Genomic DNA, 23,741 nt, shown 5'->3' on the forward strand with positions numbered 1-23,741 from the left:
GTGTATATATATATATGTATATGTATCTATTTCTATCATCTATCTATCTGTCTACCTACCTATATCTGTGTGTGTGTGTGTGTGTGTGTGTGTGTGTGGTCTAGCAAAAGTTCTTTACAGAACTTCCTTTTAAAAACAGATAAGAATGATTTAGAATTAGCATAACAAGATATTTTTAAAGTATCTCTAAAAGGCTTATTTTTCGGTAGAGGTTTAAATCTTACCCAAATCTCAATTTCAATTATAATTACAGGAAAAAAAAATCTTTTCCCAGGTAGGGGGACAAGGGAATTTCAGACCAGCACCCTTTTTCTTTTACACCAAAACTCCAAATGAGTGCAGTGTGAATTAGAGAGGCTTTACTACATCAAAAATTCTTTGTTAAAACATGAAAGGAAGTTCAGACACCCACATTTAAGCATTAGAGTCAACAGGCTCAGATTTCACAGATCGCCAAATGAGGGATTGCAAGATTCTATCCTAATGGAATAACAATCATGCTTTTTCTTTACTTACCACACACTATACAATAAATGAAAAAGCTTTTTATTAAAAACTTAACTATGTTTCTGATACCTTGCCTAAGCACTGGGGATTCAATTTCAAAAGGCAAGATGGTCTTTCTCCTCAAGGAATTTACATTTTACTGGGGGAAGATGATATGGATATGGAATGGTGACCAGGTTAGGGTATCTTGGTTTGAGTAGTCACAAGTCTGGTGAAGAGAAAATTAGAGCAATTGATTGATCTCATTTCAAGAAATGGCAATCAATGTGATTTAACTGCTGATCCCAGAGTAAGATGGGGGTGGGGGTAGAATGTGCAAGGCAGGAAAATGGTCAGAGTGGGTCATGGTGGGTCTGGAGGTGGCCAGATATGGTGAGATTTCTTCAATTACTAGAACCCCAGATTAGAACTGATGTGCTCACTTCTGTCAAACAGGGATACCTGACTCCCCTGTGAAATAGCTCAAAATGCCTAAGAGAGCATAAAGGAAACCACCCTAAATTCTATTAAAACTAGAGCAGCAGTAGCCTAGCATCTATTAAGTAGTTACTATGTGTCAGGCATTATGCCAAGTGCTGGGATGCAAAGGAAGACAAAAACAGTCCCTGCTCCCAAGGACCTTAGAGTTTAATGGGGGAAGACAAGGAACAGACAACTTTGTATAAACACAACATGGACAGGATAACTGGAGATAATCAAAAGAGGGAAGGCACCAGAATTAAGAAGGATCAGGAAAAGTTCCTATAGAAGTTGGGATTGTAACTGGGAACTGAAGGAATCCAGGGAACCTAAGAGGGAGAGAATAGTGGGAAGTGTTCCAGACATGAGTAACTGCCAATAAAAAAAAAAAAATTTAGAAGTGGGAGATGCAGTATCTGTGCAAGGAACAGAGTTCTTTATCTCTATATTCACTATTTGGTGTCAACAGGTCAGGAAATAAACTTTTCAGGATAAATATTGGCCTCAGGTTCTTAGTGTAGGAAGAGGTTCTGCCTTAGAAACTTAAGTCGGGGGTCACAACCTTGGAAGGGAATTCAGAGAGCATCTCGATGAATGAGCTGACATGGAAATTGAGAACTAGGAAGGGCAAATGACTTCCCAAAGTCACAGGAGTAGTAAGGGGTACACTTTGGATTCGAACACAAGTCCTTTAATTCTAAATCCAGGATTCCTTCCAACTGCTTCATTTTGGGGACAAAAAAAAAAAAAACCAAAAACAAATGGAATTTGGTTCCAGTCACCAGGCTTGGAATCCCCAGAGGTGGGATTGTGATTACAGTTCATTTGACTGCAAAGCCCAATATTCTACACTGCCTCCCCTCTGTTGATTTCTCAACAGAAATACTTTACTGGACCAGGAGTCAGCAGACAGAGATCAGACCTATGATTTTATTACTATTGAGAACTCCCGGGAAAGGAAACTTCCTTTATCAAGGAATGCTGGCCCCTTCTAGTCTTAGAAACTTGCCTAGAGAATTGAATGCTTAAAGTGACTTGTCCAGAGTTGGGGAGCTAGTGTACATAGAGGTGATGCTTCCAAGCCAGCATTCTATCCACTTTTCCATGTTGCCACATACCAGGTACTTAATAAAGGCAGATGGCTCAATGAATAGAGTGTAGGACTTGTAATCAAGAAGTTGCTGTTCAGTCATTTTTTTACTCATTTCTGACTCTCCATGACCACATTTGGGATTTTCTCAACAAAGATACTTCAGTGATTTGTCATTTCTCCCTGCAATTAATTTGACAGATGAGGAAACTAAGGCAGACAGAGTTAAGGGACTTGCCCAGAGTCACACAGTTAAGTGTCTGAGGTCATATCTGAACTCAGGAAGATGAGTCTTCCAGACTCCAGGTCCAGCACTCTATCCAATGAGTCACCTAGCAGCCCTGGAATCAGGGAGACCTGAGTTTAAATCTGGCCCCAGACACTTACCAGCTATGCAACCCTGGGCAAGTCATTTAAATTCTGCCTAAGTCTCTCTATTTGTAAAATCAGAATAATAAAAGCACCTACTTCCTAGTGCTGCTGTGGGGATAAAATGAGATGATATTTGTGAAGCGCTTTACAAACATTAAAGAGCTATGTACAAGCTATTACTGCTGTTTGCTTGTTGATTGATTACACTATGGTAAGAAACAGTTTCTCAGCAAATGGTCACCTGATTTGCTTTATAAAATCCCCTGTCTTATCTTGAATGTTTTTGTTTGACTGATGGGATGGAAGGAGAAAAATCATATTGAAGGCGTTTGGGATAAGTTCACTGGGTATCTTCCTCTCAGGCCTCCTTCTCTACTTCCTAGTCAAACCTAGCCTATCCACACCCCCATAACTTCATGCTTTTTAAACAGCTTATCTCATTTGATCATGATGCCACAGGGGATCACAGGATCAAAGTCATCAGAGCACAGATTTAAAGCTAGAAAGGATCCCCGAGACTATGGAGTCCAATCTCTGTATTTTACAGATGATGAAGTAGGGTGTACATCACACATGAAATCAATATAAGGGACAGGATTTGAACCCAGTGTATTTACCACTGTACCACTCTAAGAAGGAAAGGGGGAAAGGTGGGAGGAGAGGGAAGAAGAGCTGTAGAGAACATTCCTAGAACATCAAGACAACATTGCAGAAGTAGAATAAGCCATTTAAAAAAGGGGGGGGCTGTTTCTTCCTTAAATTCAAGATGACAAATTCTTGTTTTCCTTTAAGAGCTTACAGATATTGGCTTTCAATGCCTAAGTTAACAGGACATGAGAAAGATCATGAGAAAGATATGTTCTGAATCAGTTATTTCTTTGAGATTTCTTTGGCCCACCAGAAAGTAAATTCCTATTACATCTACCTTGCACAGCTGTGTCTGGCTATGTCTCAGCTCATGCATTTGGCCCATTTTGATACTCACTGGCCTTTGAAAGTCATTCTGATACACTTCTCTTCACCCACCCTCCTCTCCAAACCACAACCATTCTTCTCCTCTACATGTCGAAACCACCTTGCCTAACAATCCTTTAATTGGACTTGGCTACATGGCATGATCAGCAACCCATTCTGCGGAGTACAGCAGAGCTGTTTGGGTGCTGAACCAACACATTGGTGAAATGAACATTCATCTCAGGAAAATGCATTTTTTAAAAGGGAGTACATAAATTCACTGACGTGGAAATCTGGTCTCAATAAAAACTTAAGTTGCCATGGAAATGGAAGGGAGGGGGGAAAGAGGGTCTCTACAAAAGCGCCTGATGCTATTTACTAATCTACTTGCAAGCAAGGTCTAATTTTAAAGTCACCCCCAAGAAAACCACTTCTTACATCAACCTCTTAATATGCTAAGAGAACCTGCTTCACGGCTTTAGCCAAGAAGTAAGATGTGCTCTCCAATCTGCGTACTAGTCAGGTAGCCATAAAATCAAAATAATTCATGCCAAAATTTTTATTATGTTTCTAAACATACTTATTTATATTTTAAATCACACATCCAACAATATGAACTATCTTTCATTTGGACAGGTGTGAACAAGAAAACAGATGCATCCATTAAACACGGAACAATTCAATGTATGAAAAAAAAGTAGTTTGAGAACTCTGTGGATAAAAGTACTTCAGCTACCAGTTCACTTACTTGAAAAAATACAGCCATGGCTCCTATTATTCGATTTTCAGAAATTGCTGTCTGAAAGCTGTCAAAGTCATCAGGATTGTAAAAGTAAATCTGCATCTATTAAAAAAAAAAAAGAAAAATTAAAGAGTTAGCTCCCTGGACAGGTTGGCTCAGGTCAATTGTGTTAAGGCTGATACCCAGGATCCAAGTCAACTGACAACTCAACAAAATTTTAATAAATGTAAGACACTATGCCCTCTAGGTATGGCAGTATGGGTACAACAATATAACAGACTCAGATCTAATATTTGAAGTGTACATAACTAACTATGCTACAATGTAAAACATGGTCAATTCAAAGGGAAAAAAAAGGCACAGTGATGTGAGAAATCTCAGGAGGGAAATTCCTTTCATCAAGATGGGAATGAGAAAGTGGTGAGGGAATGAGGTAGGGAAATGGTAACCATCTTCCTTAGACCTTGAGAGAAAGGTAGGACTTTTATTGATGGAACTGAATATGCAGGATCTGAACTCATGTCTCCTGATAACAAGTCTTGTGTGCTACCCTGCTTTTCCAAAGAGGTATGCACTAGAAATGCAAAAGGTATGAAAGCAAGAAATCTCTGAAAGACACAAGGATGGGGGAGGGGGCAATAAGTATGGGAAAGAGGAAGAGCTAGGAGTCCTGTTTAGCTTTAATGATGAGAATATGAAGGGGAGGGGTGTGGAGCGGGGCTAGAAGGTGCTTGGAAGGTAGGCAGAGTTGGAGTTCTAGAGTTAGCCCCGAAGAGACCCGAAAGATTATCTCTTCTAACTCCATTTTACAAATGAGAAAACCAAAGGTTAACTGACTTGCCTAAGGTTACATGGGTAGGAGAAAGCAGAGACTGGAACCAGGATGTGGACAGCCTTGAGTACTAGGGCCAGGATTCCTATTTTCTTGGACTAGCACTAGAGTGGAATCTCCAGCTGAAATATATGATTTAATTAGAGTAGTGCATATCACGTGACCCAGCTTCTGAACCTCTCAGGGCCTGTTTCCTCTTCTCTAAAATGGGGGTCAGGATGAAGTTAGGTGGCTCAATGGATAGAGAGTTGGGTCTAGTCAGGAAGACCTGACTCAGACACTCCTGTTTGCCTTAATCCACTGGAGAATAAAATGGAAAACCATTCCAATGTCTTTGTCAAGAAAACCCCACGGATGAGATCATGAAAAGTTGGACATGACCGGGTGATTGAACAACAACAACAACAAAAAAAAAAACTGGAGAAGGGGAAAGATAAATTAGTTCTAATGTCCCTTTTAGCTTCAAAGTCCCATGATTTTGCAATGGAAATGAGTTACTGAATAATCTTTCTAAAGTCTGGAGACAAGATGCCTGAGAAGGCAAAGTCATGCAGGAGACAGGAGAGGATGCAGTGGGAGAGTGGAGGGAAAAGAGATTCTCTTGACAAGTAGGGAGGATCCTCTTTCCTTCTGTGACTGGGTGGGGAGGAAAAGATAGCAAGAACTTTGGGAGGCTTAGAGCACGTTTGAGAAAGTCTTCATTAATCCTGTCTGAAGTCAGGTCACCTACAAAGAACCAGTGGGTGAAGTGGTACTGGGGACTGGAGGGGAAAAGAGAAGGACTGGAACAGCAGTGAGGGTCCAGTTTGGGGTTAGAGAGCATAAAAATGCAGTGGACTCAAGGCAGTATCAGCCTTGCCTTTGGCAGTTCTGGAATTGGATGAGAACGTGGTGGTAGTTACCCACGGGTGAAGAGTAGGGGAGCTTTCACAGTGAGGGTCAAGGAATCAGGCATTCAAGAACAAAAGAGGGCACATTATGGCTGATCATAGAGACAAGATGGGTTAGAGAAGAAAGTAAGGCCAGACAGAAAGAAGAGGTGAGAAAATACACCGTCATTCTTTTCTGTGCAGAGGTGAAGGATGACAGGTGTGGAATATGGTAGATACTGTTGAACATGGTTGGCATGTTGGTCAGTTTTGGAGAATTGCTTTTCCCCCTTCCTCTCACTTTTATTCTTTGTTACAAGAGATGGTTTGCTGAGAAGGCAAAGGCAAATGAAGGAAGGTGGTGGATAAGTAAAAGTTATCAATGAAAATTTAAAATTTAAAAAGAGAAGTCTAGAACAGGGATGATAGACTTAAAGAATAAGGCAGAATCAAAGGAAGAGAGGGCATGAGGGGCAAAAAGAGACATAATAGCAAAGGAGAGGTGGAAGCCTAGGAGATTGCAGGCAGAGAGGGCAACAGCAAACGGCAGAGTCTGAGAAGTGGAACAATCTGAGTGATTGTCATCTAGCTAACCTGGCATTGGTTGATAAGGGTAAAGATAGAGTCTTAGCAATTGAGGAATTTCAGGAAACGAGCGTAGTGTGTTAGATGGATTATCTGGGTGAATAACAAATCTTTGGGGGGAATTTGAAAAGAATGTGGATTACTTATATGTTTTTAATTATTTATTTTTATTTTTCAGCATTTATTTTTATAAGGCTGTGAGTTCTAAATTTTCCCCCTCTCTACAATGGCATGCAATCTGATAAAGGCTATACATGTACAATCATATTTCCACACTGCTTATATATTTGATACGTGTCTATTTGTATTTATATGTATGTGTGTAGGGCTGACACTTGAGGAAGGGCTTATAATGTTTACAGATACTTGGATAATTATACAATTATAAGAGACATTCTCAATGACATACATTTTGATAACTAAATTAGAATCCTAACAAGGGCAAGACAAACAGGACTTAATCTCAGGTTAACAAAATTTAGAGGCATTGATATCATGTTGCAATATGAACTGTGGTCCTGCTGGCCATAAATTCTAGTGATCTCAGTACATGTTGAGGCTATATGTTGTCCCCCACAGTAGCTGAGCTGTTGAAACCCTTCACTATGCCTAGCCCTCCCATCTCTCCTACTTGATCAAAAGTATGTAAACTTTCAACAGGAAAGAAACCTTTCTGTATTGTGAGATGAACTCAAACCCCTTAGAAGCCATATCCCTGGTGAGCTCTCTACCCACACTTTCCCGCTAGTTGTAGCTCTTTTAATCAAGAGTTCAAATAGAATCATCTGCAAATATTACATAGATGTGAACTGAGGTCTGTCATTAAACACTGGTATTTTATATTCTCTTTCCTAATTAGTCCTTATTTAACATAAGCAGTAAATACACCAATTTAGCTTTATAGTCTGTTTTGGCAAACATCACCATCACAAGTTGTTTGCACTCAGATCAATTCAGGAAACAAACAAAAAAATTGGATCATGGACTTCTTCTGTACCCCCAATACTGAGAAGAACCCTTGACTTCTATCTTACAAGTTCCAATAAAGATCCGGAGAACTGGATTTTTCAGAGCTCTTCTGGACTTGAGAGAAAACCACTGACATTGGCCATTTCTCTGGCTTTCACTTCTCAGAACGACACTTTCCAATTTCCTTCATAGAGTCCTCAGTCTCAAGATTGAGTCAGTTACTTGAAATTAAATAAAGGTTTCCCTCTTCCCAGTTCTCTCTTTACACACAGATCTAAGCTATGTTTACTGGCTGGAGCAGTTCATTAGACCACACTGATTAGAAGGTCGCAGGTCAAAAGACAGTGACAGATATTGAATACTAGGAACAGAAGTTAAGACTAGGAGGTATTCTTGTTTTGAAAAGTATTGCCAGGAGGCAAATTTCCTAGAAAGGAAGGATGGGTAGGATGAGAGCTGAAGTTTAGGAAATATTATTATAGAGTTTTTTGTAATCTATACAAGTAAACATGTATACCTCTTCCCTCTTCTCTCTACTTATCACTCCTGCCCCTGTCCCTCAGGTCCTTAATTTCCACTGGTTCTGTCAGTTTCTTACAAATGTGGTGCCTCCAGGTTTGGACAGCTCTAGCCTTCATGAATTTGCACTAAGAAAAATCCATTCATTGAAGTTCAAATTAAAACCGTTCAATACTAGGTGAATTGCTTTGGGTTCAACTAAGCCAGGGAGAAACTCTTTAGTTTTCAGTAAATTCGGAAAATTACATTTCACTTCCTTGTTAAAATGGAGGTTCTCCAATTTGACCTGCTTGCAGAATGCAACCCTAGAGTGAAAACAGGGAGAGAAACAGTATTGTTTAATATATGTCTTATGAAGCAGGGAATGGAAAGTATTTTAAGTTTTGTTTTCAAGGGCACTTTCATTTACAACTTTGGTTTGTTTTTTTTTTAAAGGAAGGGATTTTGAGAATTTTTTTTTGGATGATGTGGATTAGGAAGGATTTTATCAGAACACCCTACTGGGGGCTAAGATGATTATTTTTTTTCCAGACACAGGTCTCCCACAAAGTGAACTGTTGAATTATGTTAGCTTGGGATAGAAAAGAGGCAATGTAAGGTAAGGTAAGGAGATGGCTGAGAGGTGGGGAGGGGAGATAGGGAAGAAGGAGAGAAGAGGAAAGGGAGTGGTGGGTGAGTGAAGACAGGCATTTTTTTATTTTCTGAAATGGCTTGACAGACTCTTTGGCACTGACCAGTTTCTAAGGTAGGCAGGAAGGGAGGAGGAATTATTAATTCAGCACCATTCAACCCTCACATTGTTCACCAGGGCTGTGCTACGTTCAGCTGGCCTCCCTCCTTATCTCCCTTTGTCTTATTCTTATGAAGTCATAACCCATTTAACTCAGCTTAAAAAAAATCCCACCTACTGTGAACCGAACAGTCATCAACCAACATAAATATTTCAACATACAAAGAAAGCAGCAAGGTGGCACAGTGGATAGAGTCTTGGGCCTGGAGTCAGGAAGAACTGGGTCCAAATATGTTCTCTGACACTAAAAAGCTGTATGACCCTGGGCAAGTAATTTAACCCTGTCTACCTCAGTTTCCTTATCTGTAAAATGGGCTGGAGAAGGAAATGGCAAATCACTCCAGTATACATGCCAAGAAAAACACAAAGGGGTCAGGAAGAGTCAGACAAAACTGAAATGACTGAACAACAAAACAAAGAAGAAAAAGAAAAGGATTGTATAAATAAGCAGCCGTCTTTCAAAGGTTTACCCCTTCGGTTACTCATCAAGTCCCAGTTATTCAAGTGATGGTGTGACCTTGGGGAAATGTGTCTCCCTGAACATCTGTTTCCTCATCTGTAAAATGAAGAGGTTGGAGTCACTAGTTGCTGAAGTCCCTCTCCAGATCTGAGATCCCATGATCCTCTAGGAACCCAAGGAAGAAGCCTATTCATTATGAAGACAACCATGTGACAAATCTGTTCATGATAACTAATATTGATATGGTGCTTTCAGGGTGGAAATCCCATCTCGTCTCAACCTCCCAACACCCCTGGGAGGGGAGTAATATGCAGACAGTTAGTTACATTCCAGGCATTTAGGAAGGAAGGGGGATAGGCTGGGGAAACATGTATTAAGTGCTTAGAATTCTGTTTTATGACAGAATCAGGGGCGTGCTGTTAAATGTTTAGCAATCAGCGACTGGAGGAGGCTATTAACATTTTCTCCATAACTTTCTTAAGTCTAGACAATCAACAAAACAATAAAGTCCTGATTTGGTGGCATTTGCTGCTTTCCCAAGCATAAATGTCTACAATGAAAATTTGACAACTAGCTCTCTCCAGCTGGTTTGAGCTGGCCCCAGCATCCTTGGATAATACACATGGATATGTCACTGGGTCTCACTGAGTCTTCCTGAGTGACTCCATCTGACTGGCTCTTCTCTCTCTCCCTACCCTCCTCTCCTCTCCCAGCTATCCATGGTACTTATATCCCACAAAGGGGAGATTCAACATGATTATCACCTGATGTTATCATGACATTACAGAACCAGACTTGGCAAGGTAGGGAACAGGCTGGATCACAAAAGCCCTAATTATTGACAATGCAGGAGCTAAACTATAGATATAGACAATGTATGGTAAAGGCTTAATGAAGCTGTGACTATGTAACATTTATTATGTTACTTATGGAGCCTAATAATGGGCCTTCTAAGTATACAGTTCCCAGCAGTCAATGCTACAACAATGTCCTTCAACTTCTTAAGAGTTTGTTTCTACTTCTTCTCTTAATATAGGCCTTAAACAGTAAGTGTAATGCTAGAAATGTCATAAGAAAATAAACTGTTTAATGGTCAACTAGACAGGAAGGAAAAGTAATAGAGGATTCTCCCAAAGGCAGCATAGTATAGTAGGAAGGGGCTGGACTGGAGTCAAAGGATCTGGGTTCAAATCCCAGATTTGTCACTTGCTACTGGTCAGATCAAATCACTGAACTTCTCTGGGCCTCGGTGTCTTCATCTGTCAAATGAGGGGGTTGAAATAGATGGACTCAAAGGTCCCCTCCAGCTCATGAAACAGAATCCTGTGATAGATTAATATTGTTGTTCTTTAGTACTATAGTTGGGTCTTAAAGTCAACCGTCAATATGTGCTAACGGAGGGTAAAATTCAATTAATCAGTCAACAAGCATTTATTAAGCACCTAAAATTTACCTTCTACATGAAACTTTGCCCATGCTTTCCCACCCTCTCTACCTATCTTCATATTTAACTTTTATTTATTTGAAGTGACCTTGCTATTTCTCTTCTCCAAATGGTGGTTAATTGTGAGTAAGGATTATTTCATCCATCATCTTCGTAACACATATAATGTTCCCTTGCTTTGCTTCCCTTAATCATTCTTTCACCTCTGTGACCAACTAGTTTCTTTCCTGGCACTCTCCATTTCCCATGCAGGAATGGCTTGGGTTTAGAACTATATCATTTTAATATATCCATTCATGCTTGCATGGGAGGGTGCTGGGACCCAGAGACACACTGGGTCTCAGCACTAGATTTACCACTTAGGGACAGCCTCCTCCCTAGCCATATACCTTTTCTCTCTCTTTCTCAAAATTTATTAATTTTAAAAATTTTATGCAATAAAACGAGCATTTCCATAACATAATACAATAAAAAAGATGATAGAACATGATACCACCAATCTACTACGTACAACCTGCTATTGCTTTTAAATACACAACAAAGATATGTAAATTTCCTCCGCCTTCACCCCAGTGATGGCTCCATTAGACACACATCCCCAGCCTCATCTCTCTAGACTCCATCACTAACCACAGAACTAAACTATCATACATGCTCTATTCTCTGCATGTGCCTTCATGCCTCTCTTTACACATGACCACAAATGCACGGAGGCTGAATCTCACATGGTCATGCCAAAAGGGACCAGCAACAGGAGAAAGATCTGAAACTTTCTGCTTTGATAGCCTGGGGAAAATGAATAATTATAGGCAGCTAACCCTTCTGCTTCCTTTTCACTGTTATCTTCCTTTCAAGTCAATCATCTAAAAGTCTAATCATGGGTTTCTTCTAAGACCATTCAAATTCCTCCTCTCTTGCTTCATTGCAATGCCAATAAGCATCTATTACTTATGGCTCCAGCAAGACAAGTGTGAGGAACCCACACCTGGAATATGGGGTGTCTCAAAAATCTCAGTGTGGTTTTAAGCTATTAAAGTTTTAAAATGCACTCAGACTTTTGGTACACCCTGGATCATGCAAGATATTGATGATTCACACTAAGTCAGAAATGCAGTTGACCATAACTCCCTTTTCCTTATAGCAAAAATGGCCAGGGAGAGGAAAGTAAAAAGTGAAATATTCAAAAGGGCTAGCCAATTTCTTAAAGCTTTTGCCAGGTAGTTGATGCAAAGTCTTACTAGTGATGGTATCTTAGAACTCAAGTAGGGAGAATATTTTTAGATGAATACAGCTCCAAACAGTAGCAGATACACAGTGCTTTTTTTTTTTTTATAGATTCGGTAGCATTAAAATAAACATTCTGAAATATTTGCTTTATATAATATTGTTAATTCTTGAACATGCTAATCCTTAATTATCCCCCCCCCACCTACAGCCCTATAACATGGAAACTGCTCTCAACTACCTTACTGTTGAAAAAAGAAGACACAATACCGCCCCCCCCCAATACAAAACCAAAATAAAAACCAGTAACAAAATGCAGTGATGTTCTTTGACTTAAAACACAACCAACGTGCAGGGATGAGGAAGGGGCATGTCGGTAGAACTCTATCCTTTCTCTACTCCCTACCCCCAATGCTTACATGGAATTGGTTATTCCATTTTAATTTAATATGCCCCCTGATTTTTAAGGAATTTCATCTTTAGTGATATAGCTTATAAATCAAACAAATACTTAATTTTAGCACCTTTCTCTAGGTGTGGAGCACTCTTAGTTATGAATACATATCTATGGCAAGTGTCCTGCTATGTTCTTACTGATTTTTACTAGGGTGTGCTTCGTTGTAAATTTCTTTCAGAGCCAAACAACTAAAGGCAAAAATAAGATATTTTGAGCAGCTGGCCTACCTGAGCCCAGAGCTGCAGGATTTGAGAGCTGGAAGGGACCTCAGAGAGCATTTATTTTATTTTAGGAGGGCAATTGGGGTTGTGACTTGCCCAAGGTCACACGGCTGGTTTTTGTGTTAAGTGTCTGAGGCTGGATTTGAACTCAGTTCCTCCTGACTCCAGGGCCAGTGCTCTACTCACTGCACCACCTAGCCACCCCAGAGAAAATTTATTTTTAATGATGGAGAAAATGAAGTGCAGAGAGGCTTAAGGGATTGACTTGGGGGATGGGGTGAGTGGTGCCTAATAGTTGTCTTCAAGTATCTGAAGGATGTAGAAGAGGGTGTAGAGTAGTTCTGCTTGGCCTCAGAGGCAGAAGCTGGAGCAATTGGGGGGTGGGGGTGGGAGGAGGGAGGAGCAAGGGAGAGAGTCAGATTCTGGACAATAAGAACTGTCTCAAGGTAGAATGGGCTGCCTCAGGAAGTCTTGGGTTCTCTCCCCCTTAAGGTCCTTCAGCAAAGCCTGGATGAGCACTTGTCCAGTATGGAGTAGATGGGGTCCTTTTTCAGGAGCCATTAGAGATCTTTTCTAGCTCTGACATTTGGTGATTCTGTGAACGTTCCTTTGGCTGCCCTATGGAATGGCAATTTTGGCCACTCTGCTTCTATTTCATGAATGTAGGCAACTCACCTGATGGTGAGACAGTATAAGTGCTACCCTTTGGCAATCAGGGCAAGGTGAAGCCTAGAATCAACATCTAGTAATAGGGGCTGTGGTGTCTGGGATATGTGGCATTTGAGCTCTGTGACTGAGCCCTGGCCCAGCAGTGTGGGTCACAATGGAAAGTTACAGAGACTGGTCCTTAGTCTACAGGGAAAGCCTTTCTCCTTAGCTGACATATGAAAGAGCATCTATCCCACCTCCTGCTAGAGAGCAGTATAGATACTGTATTGGGTTTAGAGACTTGAGTTCAAATCCTTCCTCAGTCACTTATAAGCTGGGCAACCCTGACCATATCACTTAACCTCTTTTTCTGCTTCAGTTTCCTCATCTATAAAATGAAGACAATAATCATATCTTTACCACAGGATTATTGTGAGGATTAAATTTTACATATATATACACACACATATCTAAATTGATCAATCTATCACATAACAAACAATAAAGCATTATATAAATGTTGGGGCAGCCAGATGATGAAGTGTAGAGAGTGCTGGGCCTGGAGTCAGAAAGACTCATCTTTCTGAATTAAAGTCTCACCTCAGATACTTTGTGACCCTGGTTAAGTCATTTAACTCTGTTTGTCTCAGTTCTCTTATCTGTAAAACGAGTTGGAGAAGGAAACAGCAAACTATTCCAATACCTCTGCCAAGAAAAACCCAAATGGGGTCATGGAGAGTCAGACACAACTGAAAACAACGGAACTAAACTAAACTGATAAATATTAGTTATTATTATCTATTGGGGGGGGGCAGAGCTCTTATTAAGGGATATAAGGGATGGGGATAAGTATGTTTTCCCTATGAACAAATACCTACCAGAAAAATTTCCTCTGCATTTTGGCAATTCTATGGCTTTTACTGACATTCTTTCTGATACAAAAAAACCCCTTAGTCTCCAGTGGATATCTGTCACACGTATGGAAGCTGCTAGGATGCATGATGGATAGACCAGTGGACCTAGAGTCAAGAGGACGTGAGATCAAATCCAGTCTTTAATCTAATTAAGTCACTTAATCTCTCTCTACTTCATTTTCTTCACCTGTAAAACAGGGAGAATCATAACACTTTTCACCCAAGGTTGTAGTGAGGATAAAATGAGGTACTTATAAAGCAAGAACTACATGAGAGCTATTATTATTGTTATTATTATTATTTAAGTGGTTATGTCATAAGGCCAAGCTTAACATCCTGGGAACATTGAGGGGAGGAGAAGCGGGAATTGTGTCTCCAGCTATATCTTAAACTCATTTGTAGTTCACGAATAGGAAAATAGCCTCTCTGGTGTTTATGCTCCTTATAATATGAAACTTTTTAGAAATTGCTTTGTACTTGGAGTAACTGCCACATGATTCACCATGAAATGAAGTCTGGAAAATCGTTTTGGATAAATGGAACTATAAATTCAATAGAATTTCCATGACAACATAGATTGCAATACTCCACCACAAATAAAAGGTTATAAATCATTCAAAATCCAACTAGGAATTGGCAATATGTCTTCTGTTTTGAAATACAAGAAATCTTTGAAATATGGTTCGTTGGTTCCCTATTCACCAAAGTTCTTCTTATCTGCACTTTTGCTCTAATTCTGATATTTCATTTAGTATTTCACTGAAGGTATTTTGGAGGGAAAACAATAGTGCCATGAATTTATAAATAAAATAATTTTTAAAAAAAATTACAAGTATAATAAGTTGATTATACCAGATCTCAGAGTTTAAGTACCTCTCTGTAGAATGTGAAAAAAGACTAATTATACCTGGGTTACTTAGAAAACTAAATTTCCCCAAGAAGTCAAATGCCAGAAGGCTCAGGTATCCATAAGAAAAAGATTAGTACAGAGCAAATACAATGTGGAAATCTACTGGCAGGGATTGCCAATGCTTTAATTTACATAAATCAAGGAAATCTTTGGGATAGCTATGGGTAACATTTCCTAGGGAGGCTCCATGTAGCCATATGGTTCTCTGAATAGGGGCACCACCGAATCAATTGGCACATCAACTCTTTAAATAGTTCTTCTCATCTGAATTGACTGTTTCTTCTTCTTCTTCTTTTTTTTTTTTGGCAATTGGATTGAACCTCATTACAAGCTGTCCTAGGTACACAATGATATGTTTGAAATACACTATGAGAAAAGCATTCCCATCCAGCTGTTTTCATCTAGGAGTGACAAGTTATTTCAGTGGTTGGGTCCACATCTGTTCATAGAGACTCCCTTAGAACCTCTAGCCTTAGTAAGAGAACAGGATGAGGTTAGTAATGATAACGAATGGTCAGGTCCCAGGGGAGAGCTAGCTGGCACAGATGTGGCCCACACTTCAAATCAAGGTTCTCTTCTATATGGTATCAAATTAAATAAAAAAGATACACATATAACTTTGGACAAATTGGAAAGGGAAGGGGAGGGACAGTACCTACTATGTGAAAGACACTGTGTTAAGAAGTTTACAAATCTCACCAAAACCCTGTGAAGTAGACGGTTTATTATCCCTGTTTTACAGTTGAGAAAACTGAGGTAAACAAAAGTTAATGACCTGCTCAGAATTGTACAGCCATTAAGTATATGAGGCCTGATTTGAATGTAGGTCTTCCTGACTCCAGGCCTAGCACTCTATTTACTGTGTTATGTAGATGCCTGGGTCTGAACTTTCCTCAAATGAAAATGCGGGGTTTGGACTAAGTAATGTCCTTTGAGCATCTCTCTCTCTCTCTGTGTCTCTCTTTCTCCAACACACACACACACACACACACACACACACACTGCTCTTTCAATGAAATTCCTCTTCCATTCTAGCATTGAGGTGAACATGAAAAGCCTCACCTATTTTGTCCAAAATATGTGATTACCTCCATAGAAACTCCTAGATAAAAATGAGATTTATTCAGCTTAGTGGTCTCTTACAGAACCACAAAATGGCAGCACATGAATGTTCAGTAAATATTGGCTACTACAGAAAAGAAGAAAGCTAAACAAAAGTTCTGACAGTAAAATAAAACCTCAGCTTAGTTGGAATCCAAGATGAAAAGTGAAAATGGGTTACATGGCAAGGACTTTTTAGGAAGTTGTTTAATGTCTCCATGGTAAGGATAATGGACTTTTGCCAGTGTAATTGTTTTGATCAGAGTCCAGAAAACTGTTGGAGGAAAGATCTGCATCCCTGTGAATTTCCCAGAGTATGACCTTGGATGTCGTAATTATGAGATTATGAAATCTTGAATTTTGTAATCTTATAAGCAGAGGGGCGATATAATTAGTGGAAAGCACACTGGACAAGAAGTCCCAGTTCTGCCACATCCTGGTTATGTGACCTTGTACAAATCACTTTTATCCATCTGGGCTCTGGTCTTCTCGTGGGTAAAATGGGACAGCCCTGTCTAAGTCATGGCATGGTGTCAGTGACTAAATTAGTTAATATATGTGAAAGCATTGTTGAAACTGTGAAGTGCTCTCCCGAGGTGTTATTTTGCAATACTCCTTACATAAAAGAGGAAGGTTCTATGGGCAAACCAGTGTTTAGTGCTTCCTTTATGCCCTAGAAAAGGAAGGTAGAGACACATCTCACACTAGGAACCAGTTTTGAAATTAGTCTTGGAAGTACTTAAAATTTTAGGACAACTTCAGGAAATCTGATGCTGCAAAGAGGTTAACAACTTTCACTGACTAAGTCAAATAGTCAAAATAAGACATAGTACATAGACAGGAAGGCCTGGGGAAAAATTCCGCACCAGTTGTATGAAATTGGCCAAGTCAACTTTATATATCCCACCCACATCTCTAAGACTTTAAGTTACTGGTGGGTTACAGATTTACTTGGGTGGAGGGAGTTTCAACATTGAGAACTGGCCAAATGAATGAAAGAGGTCCAGCCCCCCACCCACCCCAAAGCAAAGCATCTTAGAGCTTTGTTAGGTAAACATAAGTAATCTACCGGTAGCAACTTACATTTCTTCAAAAACAATATATTTAGGTCACAGATATTATTTTCTCATCTGGCTGTCAAAAGACAATGTCTAGTTTATTGTAGAAACTGTAAACCCATCCTAAATTTTCAGAGCTATGTTCCATTGGATGAATTGGATTTCAATGATGAAAATCCAATAATTAGCTTATTTCTTTCTTAAATCTGTTGTTTGAATAAAACGTATAGACAGAAGTTTAGAAGATGCCAGTGTGATATCCCATTTAGCCAATGGGTAGACAACCAATGAACCATATGTCTAACCAAATTTAAGCTTCTCTGTTAGGTCTGGCTCTAGCCTATCTTTCTAGACTTATTTCACATGACTTTCCTTCAGGCACTGTATATTCCAGTCAACCCGAATGATTTGCTATTTCATAAACCTGACATGCCATCTCATAGCTTCACATCTTCTCAAAGGCTGTCTCCCATGCCTGGAATTCACTGCATCCTCACCTCCACCCCTTAAATCCCTCAATTCCTTCAAAGCTCAATGTGGACATCACCTTAGAAGGCAAGAAATCTTATCCTTTTAGGGATCATGGTTTCCTTTGGTCATCTGGTGAAGCCTATGGACACCTCAGAATGATGTTTTAAAGTGCATAAAATTAAATACATAGAATCACAAAGAAATCAACTACATTGAAATATAATTAAATATTACTGAATATTATTAACAAGTTCACGGACTTCAGCATAAGAAAGCCTGGTCCTAAGGGAAGACTTTCTTGACACCCCCCTTCCTCCGCCACCCCCGTATATTGCATTTACTTTTTGTATCACGTTGCTTAATATAGGAACTGGCACATAGTAGGCAACTATTAAATTTCAATGACTTAATTTGACCAGTACAGAATAAATGCCTTGAAGGCAAGGATCATTTTCCATTGTTGTCTTTGTAGACCCACAGCGTTGAACATAACAGTTGTTTAATAAATGATTATAAATTTACGTCAAACAAGCCAAGACCACATTCTCGGGTTGCCTACAGAATTCTTACTAGGTAAGCAGGTTCCTAGAACAGGTTTGGGAGGATGGATGTAACGTTAAATATGTATCAGGTACACATATAATATGTGCATTTCCTAGCCTGAAAGAAGTGACTCCATGGGGCAAAGGAGGAAGGGGCATCACCCAAGTACATCCAAACATTGTTCTCCTTCTTATATTCCTGACCCAAGGTTTATAGGAACCCAATGCTCCCACCCGGAGGGTGGAGGAGAGGGCTGGAGAACCATGCTCATTATTTCTTATTACTCCTACGCTTTAGGTATTTTTAACATACTGGCTCAATAATTCCTGCCCACAGATTCCTCTCTATCTATGATTGTGTCTTTTTGTTCCATAGAGATAGACTATCTTGGCTTTGCTTCATTCTTATCAGGGGAAGAGGACGGCAGTGCATATAACCATGGGGGCAAATGTGCCCTCCTGTGTTTGGACAATCTCCGAATGGACTCCAGGAGAGGTTCAGAGTCACTGGTACCCCCTGGAATCTTATCCATGCAACAGATGGATTTTGCTTTCTAAAATGGTCCACCGGGCTTAGGGGCCGTCAGCTATTCCTGAACTTAGAGATGTGAGTTCCCTTGCCCAGGTTATAAACTGGCAGAGTTCTCTTTGTTCACTGGCATTCCCTCCAATAAAGCTTTGACTTCATTTTTCAGTTTTCTGAGCTGCGACCAGTATACACAACCATGTTACAGCTGGTGCCAAGATAATACTGACTTATTCTGAGAACCAATGTTGCTGTCCAAGGTCCTGAGTGCCTTCTCTTTTTTTCTCCCACTAAGCAGTCTCTTCCTTTGATAGGAACCAAGCAGCGAAGAAAGTGGCATTTGGCAAAGAAATTGAAGGGTTGCTTCTCTCTCATCATAGAGCAAAGAAAGGCAGCTGAAACTGCAGCATAAAGGCTATGGACATAGTGGATAGAGACAGCCTCAGAGCCAGGAAGACTTGGGTTCAAGTTTCATCTCTGAATGTCCATTGCAGTGGTGACCCTGAGGCTGTGACTGTTCAGATGGATTAATAACCAAGATGGATTTACAAAAAAGCAATTCTTTTAATAGAATTATCTATCAAGACATGGAGTCATTTAGTATGAGAGACCTGGCCTTAAAGTAAGTTAGACCCGGGTTCAAGTTATACCCCCACACTTATACTTGCTATGAGACCTTAGGGAAGTCACCTACCCAAATCAATTTGCTTGAGGCAAATTTCTAAGACTCTAAGCTGCTGAGAAGGCACAGATAGGCACTGGTAGAAGGAATGTACTTGCTGAGAATTTCTTGTACTAATGAAATCATAGGTCTTATCTAATCTATCTACTAGATATGTATATATAAAGATGTGTATGTATATATAAATAAATCGGCATTTATTAAGTGACTCCTGTGCCAGGCATTGGATTAAATGGTGGGGATGCAATAAAGGGTAGAAATAGTCCCTCCCCTAAAGGAACTCATAATTTCTATTTTGTTGTTGTTGAGCCATTTTTCAGTCATATCTGACTCTCTGTGACTCCATTTGGGGTTTTCTTGGCAGAGAAATTGAAGTGGTTTGCCATTTCCTTCTGCAGTTATTTAACAGATGAGGAGCTGAGGCAGAGTTAAGTGATTTACCCAAAGTCACAAAGCTAGGAAGTGTCTGAGGCCATATTTGAACTCAGGAAGGAGAGTCTTCTTCAGTGTACCACCTAGCTAATCTTATAATTCCTATACATGCATACATACACACATGGCTAGATACATGTTTATGTGTGTATGCGTGTGTATTAGAGTTGCTAAATCTTAAAAAGCATTCCTGAGGGCAGACTGTGGAATCTCCCTGGATTTTAAACATCAAGACACAGATTTAACCATTCCCTCTCCCAAAATAAGTGTAACCAGTCAGAGGATATTTAGTCCAGCCACAAATACCCAATACAAAACTAAAAATATTCCATAAGCAAAACAGCAAACTCCCTGCCTGGTCATCTGCCTTTTGTGTCTATCAAAAGCACAGCTGAAGAAAATCTAGCTGTTTTGATGTAAAGGCTTCTTTTTTCAGTCTACTGTTGTCTGTAAAACCAGTTAATAATTTTGATAACATGGAAATCTAGAGGGGAGGAAGTCCATTGAACATTCTCTCTCCCTACCTCCATACACTAAACTGTCTCTTCTGTCCAGGTCACTTCCACCCCCACCTCTTCCCCCTACCTTACTCCAATTATGTGAAACCTTGAGTTTTAAAGCTACTAAAGTTTTCTACTGGAGCGTAGAGCCTGTAAGAGCTAGTTATGCCCTGACCATATGGGGTTCTTAGCCTCCGCATATTCTTGTGATGATAATGTAATGATGTTAGACGAAGACGGCACAAAATACTGATAGGACTATTAACCCCTGAACCTAAACACTGCTTCAAGCTAAGGATGGTTGTTTACCAGAGGCACTAAGATGGACTAAGATGACGGGGACTGAATAATGATCCCCCATCAAAACATTCTACCAATGATACTCGTTTAATCAGGTCTTTTTCAAGGTGCACACACTTACAATATTGATGGCCACTGCTGCATCCATTAAACAGTTAATTGAATAACAAATTTACAGACCCTGAAGTGAACTGAATTTTTATATAGGGAAAGAAAGTACAAAGCCCAACTCCTTGCTCACCCATTACCAGATCTGCACTAGGGTATGACTTGCTGAGCAGGAAATGGTTTCTATTAGTATCCACATAAATTGCACACCCCATATGGTCACTCACTCACCATTCTTATGATATCTAACCTTCGCTGCATCTCCATGGCAGTGGAGCAAGGCTTCTATACTATTTACATTGATTTCTTGTCACAGGTGGCCCCGAAAGCTTTTTGTAGTGGAAGGAGGAGGAGGATTATTCAAGAAGACCCAGCTCTATCTCTGCTTCTTTCTGTCTGGCTTCCAAACCTACCTCTTTCTGAAGCTTACCAAATATATGAATTTGGCAAGTCCCTGAACCTCAGTTTCCTCATCTGAAAAATGAAGAGGTTACAGTGGACAATCTCAAAGGTCCCTCCGAGCTCTGCATTTGTGAGTCTATAGAAATGTTTTGTTTGGATATGTTTAATCCTATCTATCTATGTATCTGAGATATATACATATATATATATACTATTATATATATATGTATTAATATGTAATGGTGACAATACTCATATGTACATACAAGTTCTTTCTTCTCAGAATTTCTCATCCCTTTGTGTAATAATTTTAGCAGAACAATCACCTAATGGAGAGGCAAGGTGGTACAGTGGTTCAGAGGGCTGTTCTTGGCATTAGAAAGACTTAGGTTGAAGCTATGTCCCTGGCAAACACCAGTTGTGTACCCAATCAATCAACAAGCATTTATACTGCACCGAATGTAAGCCAGGCATTGGACTAGATAGGTGCTGGCGAGCCCAGGACTCTTCTATGTCCTCCATTTTCCAAATTTCTAAGACAGTAACTAACTGGAAACTTGATATTCTGGATCTTCTCTCTGTTGGAGGACAAAGTTTCCATACTAGGGATTCCCTACACTGATAAATTCAAAGAGTCAGAAAACAAAAAGAAATCACTTAATACTATTATAACTTCTATTCCCCCTACCCACCCACCCAAGAGCACAGATCAGAAATTTCAAGTTGTTAAGGTCTTCAGAGTAGGGGCTCTCAGTCTTGAGTATGTGTCATAGAGCCCTTTGAAAATCTAGCAAAACATATGGATGGACACCTCAAAATGGTGTTTTTAAACACATGACAAAGTACACAGAATTAGAAAGGAAAACAATTAAATTGAAATGCAGCTATCAAAATTACAAAATAAAAAAAAATTATAGACTTGTATTAAGAAGCCCAGCATTAAAGAGAGCCTGGATTTGCAGTTAGGAAAACTTGGGTTCTAGTTCTTCCTTAAATAATAGTTTGACTCTGGACAAGTAATTTAATGAATGAATCAAACAACATTTACCATATGCCATATCCTGCTCTAAACTCTGGGGGTCAAATACAAAAGCAAGACAGTCTCTAATCTCAAATTTAGAATTCACATGCTAAATAGGGATAACACTCATACAACAGAATTTTGGTGCAGGTCTGATGGCTGGCAGCATTTGGTGCCCTAGAGGTGTCAGGGCGTGTGGTAAAGTCCACTGGTTCACCATTCAAATAAAATGATTGAACCAGGTGACTTACTGTACTCCCAAGCATTTTTTCAAATGACTATATATTTGAGAAATGAGGCCTTTATCAGAGAAACTTGCTGTAAAGTGGTTTTTTTTTTTTTTGAGGGGGGAAGGCAAGGCAATTGAGGTTAAGTGACTTGCCCAAAGTCACACAGCTAGTAAGTGTGTGAAGTGTCTGAGGCTGGATTTGAACTCAGGTCCTTCTGATTCCAGGGCTCTATTTACTAGTAAAGTGTTTTTTGATGTTGCTTCATTGTCTATGGTGCCTTTTAGAAAAGACATGATTTTTCTTATTATCTCTTTTAAGAAGCTTCATTTGTGCTTTTGCTTTGTGTGAGGTAATGACTGCTACACCTGCCTTTTTTTTTTTAACTTCAGCTAAAGCATAATAGATTGTACTCTAGTCCTTTATTTTAACTGTCTTTCTGTTTCAAATATGTCTCTTGTATACAACATATTGTTGGATTCTTGTTTCTAATTCATTCTGCTGCTTCTGTTCTATGGGTGAGCTCAAGCCATTCATAGTTATGATTACTAACTATACTTCCCTCCATTCCATTTTCTTCTGTTTATCCTTCTTTCTCTTTCTTTATCCTGTCCCTCCTCACAAGTCTGTTTTGCTTCTAATGACTGCTTCCCTTAATCTGCCCTCCCTTTTATCAAATTTCCCCTCTTCCACACATCTTAGCTCTTTCCTCTTCAATTTACCTATTGGGTAACATAGATTTCTTTACCCAACTTGTGTATGTGTGTGTTCTTCCCTTTCTGAGCCACTTCTAATGAGAGTGAGGTTCAAGCATTGCCTTCCACCTCTCACCCCTCCACTATAAAAGCTTTTCCTTGTGCATCTCTTATGTGAGAAAAATTTCCCCTTCTCCCAGTGCACCCCTCTTTCTCACCCCTACATTATTATTATTTTTCTTTTGGAGATCAACCCAACTCATTTCATGCCCTGTGTCTTTGTAGACTCCTTAAAGTTCTTAGGAGTTGCATGTATCCTTTTTCCAATACAGGAATGTAAAGTTTAACTTTACTGAGTATCTTATGATTACCCTATCATGTTACCTTTTTTAATGCTTTTCAAACCTTGTGTTTGAATGTCAAATTTTCTATTCTGCTCTATTTTTCTATTCAAGTAGCAAAAATGCTTGAAGTCTTCTTTTTCATTAAATAACCATTTCCCCCCTGAAGGATTATGCTCAGTTTTACTGGGTAGGTTATTCTTGGTTGTCATCCTAGCTCCTTTGCCTTCCAGAATATCGTACTTCAAGCCTCCTTTCCTTTAGCATGGAAGCTGCTAAATCTTTTGTGACCCTGATTGTGGCTTCATGATATTTGAATTGTTTCTTTCTGGCTACTTTGCCATATCTTCTCCTTGACTGAAAGGTTCT

The 23,741-nt window shown here is 39.6% G+C and overlaps 1 protein-coding gene across 3 annotated transcripts in view; it reads right to left on the minus strand.

Moving 5' to 3' along the window:
* PTPRG (protein tyrosine phosphatase receptor type G) overlaps positions 1-23,741 on the minus strand; it is a 783,084-nt gene that overhangs the window by 253,167 nt on the left and 506,176 nt on the right. For all 3 annotated transcript variants that reach the window (XM_069084201.1, XM_069084200.1, XM_069084202.1), the window contains exon 5: positions 4,131-4,226. In XM_069084201.1, coding sequence (XP_068940302.1) covers positions 4,131-4,226 — 96 coding nt within the window. The remainder of the gene's footprint in view (positions 1-4,130; positions 4,227-23,741) is intronic.

This window comes from Petaurus breviceps, unplaced genomic scaffold (genome assembly GCF_028583685.1).
Source record: "Petaurus breviceps papuanus isolate PSGF00001 unplaced genomic scaffold, PetGlider_PUasm1.0 174, whole genome shotgun sequence".
NCBI classification, from domain to species: domain Eukaryota; kingdom Metazoa; phylum Chordata; class Mammalia; order Diprotodontia; family Petauridae; genus Petaurus; species Petaurus breviceps.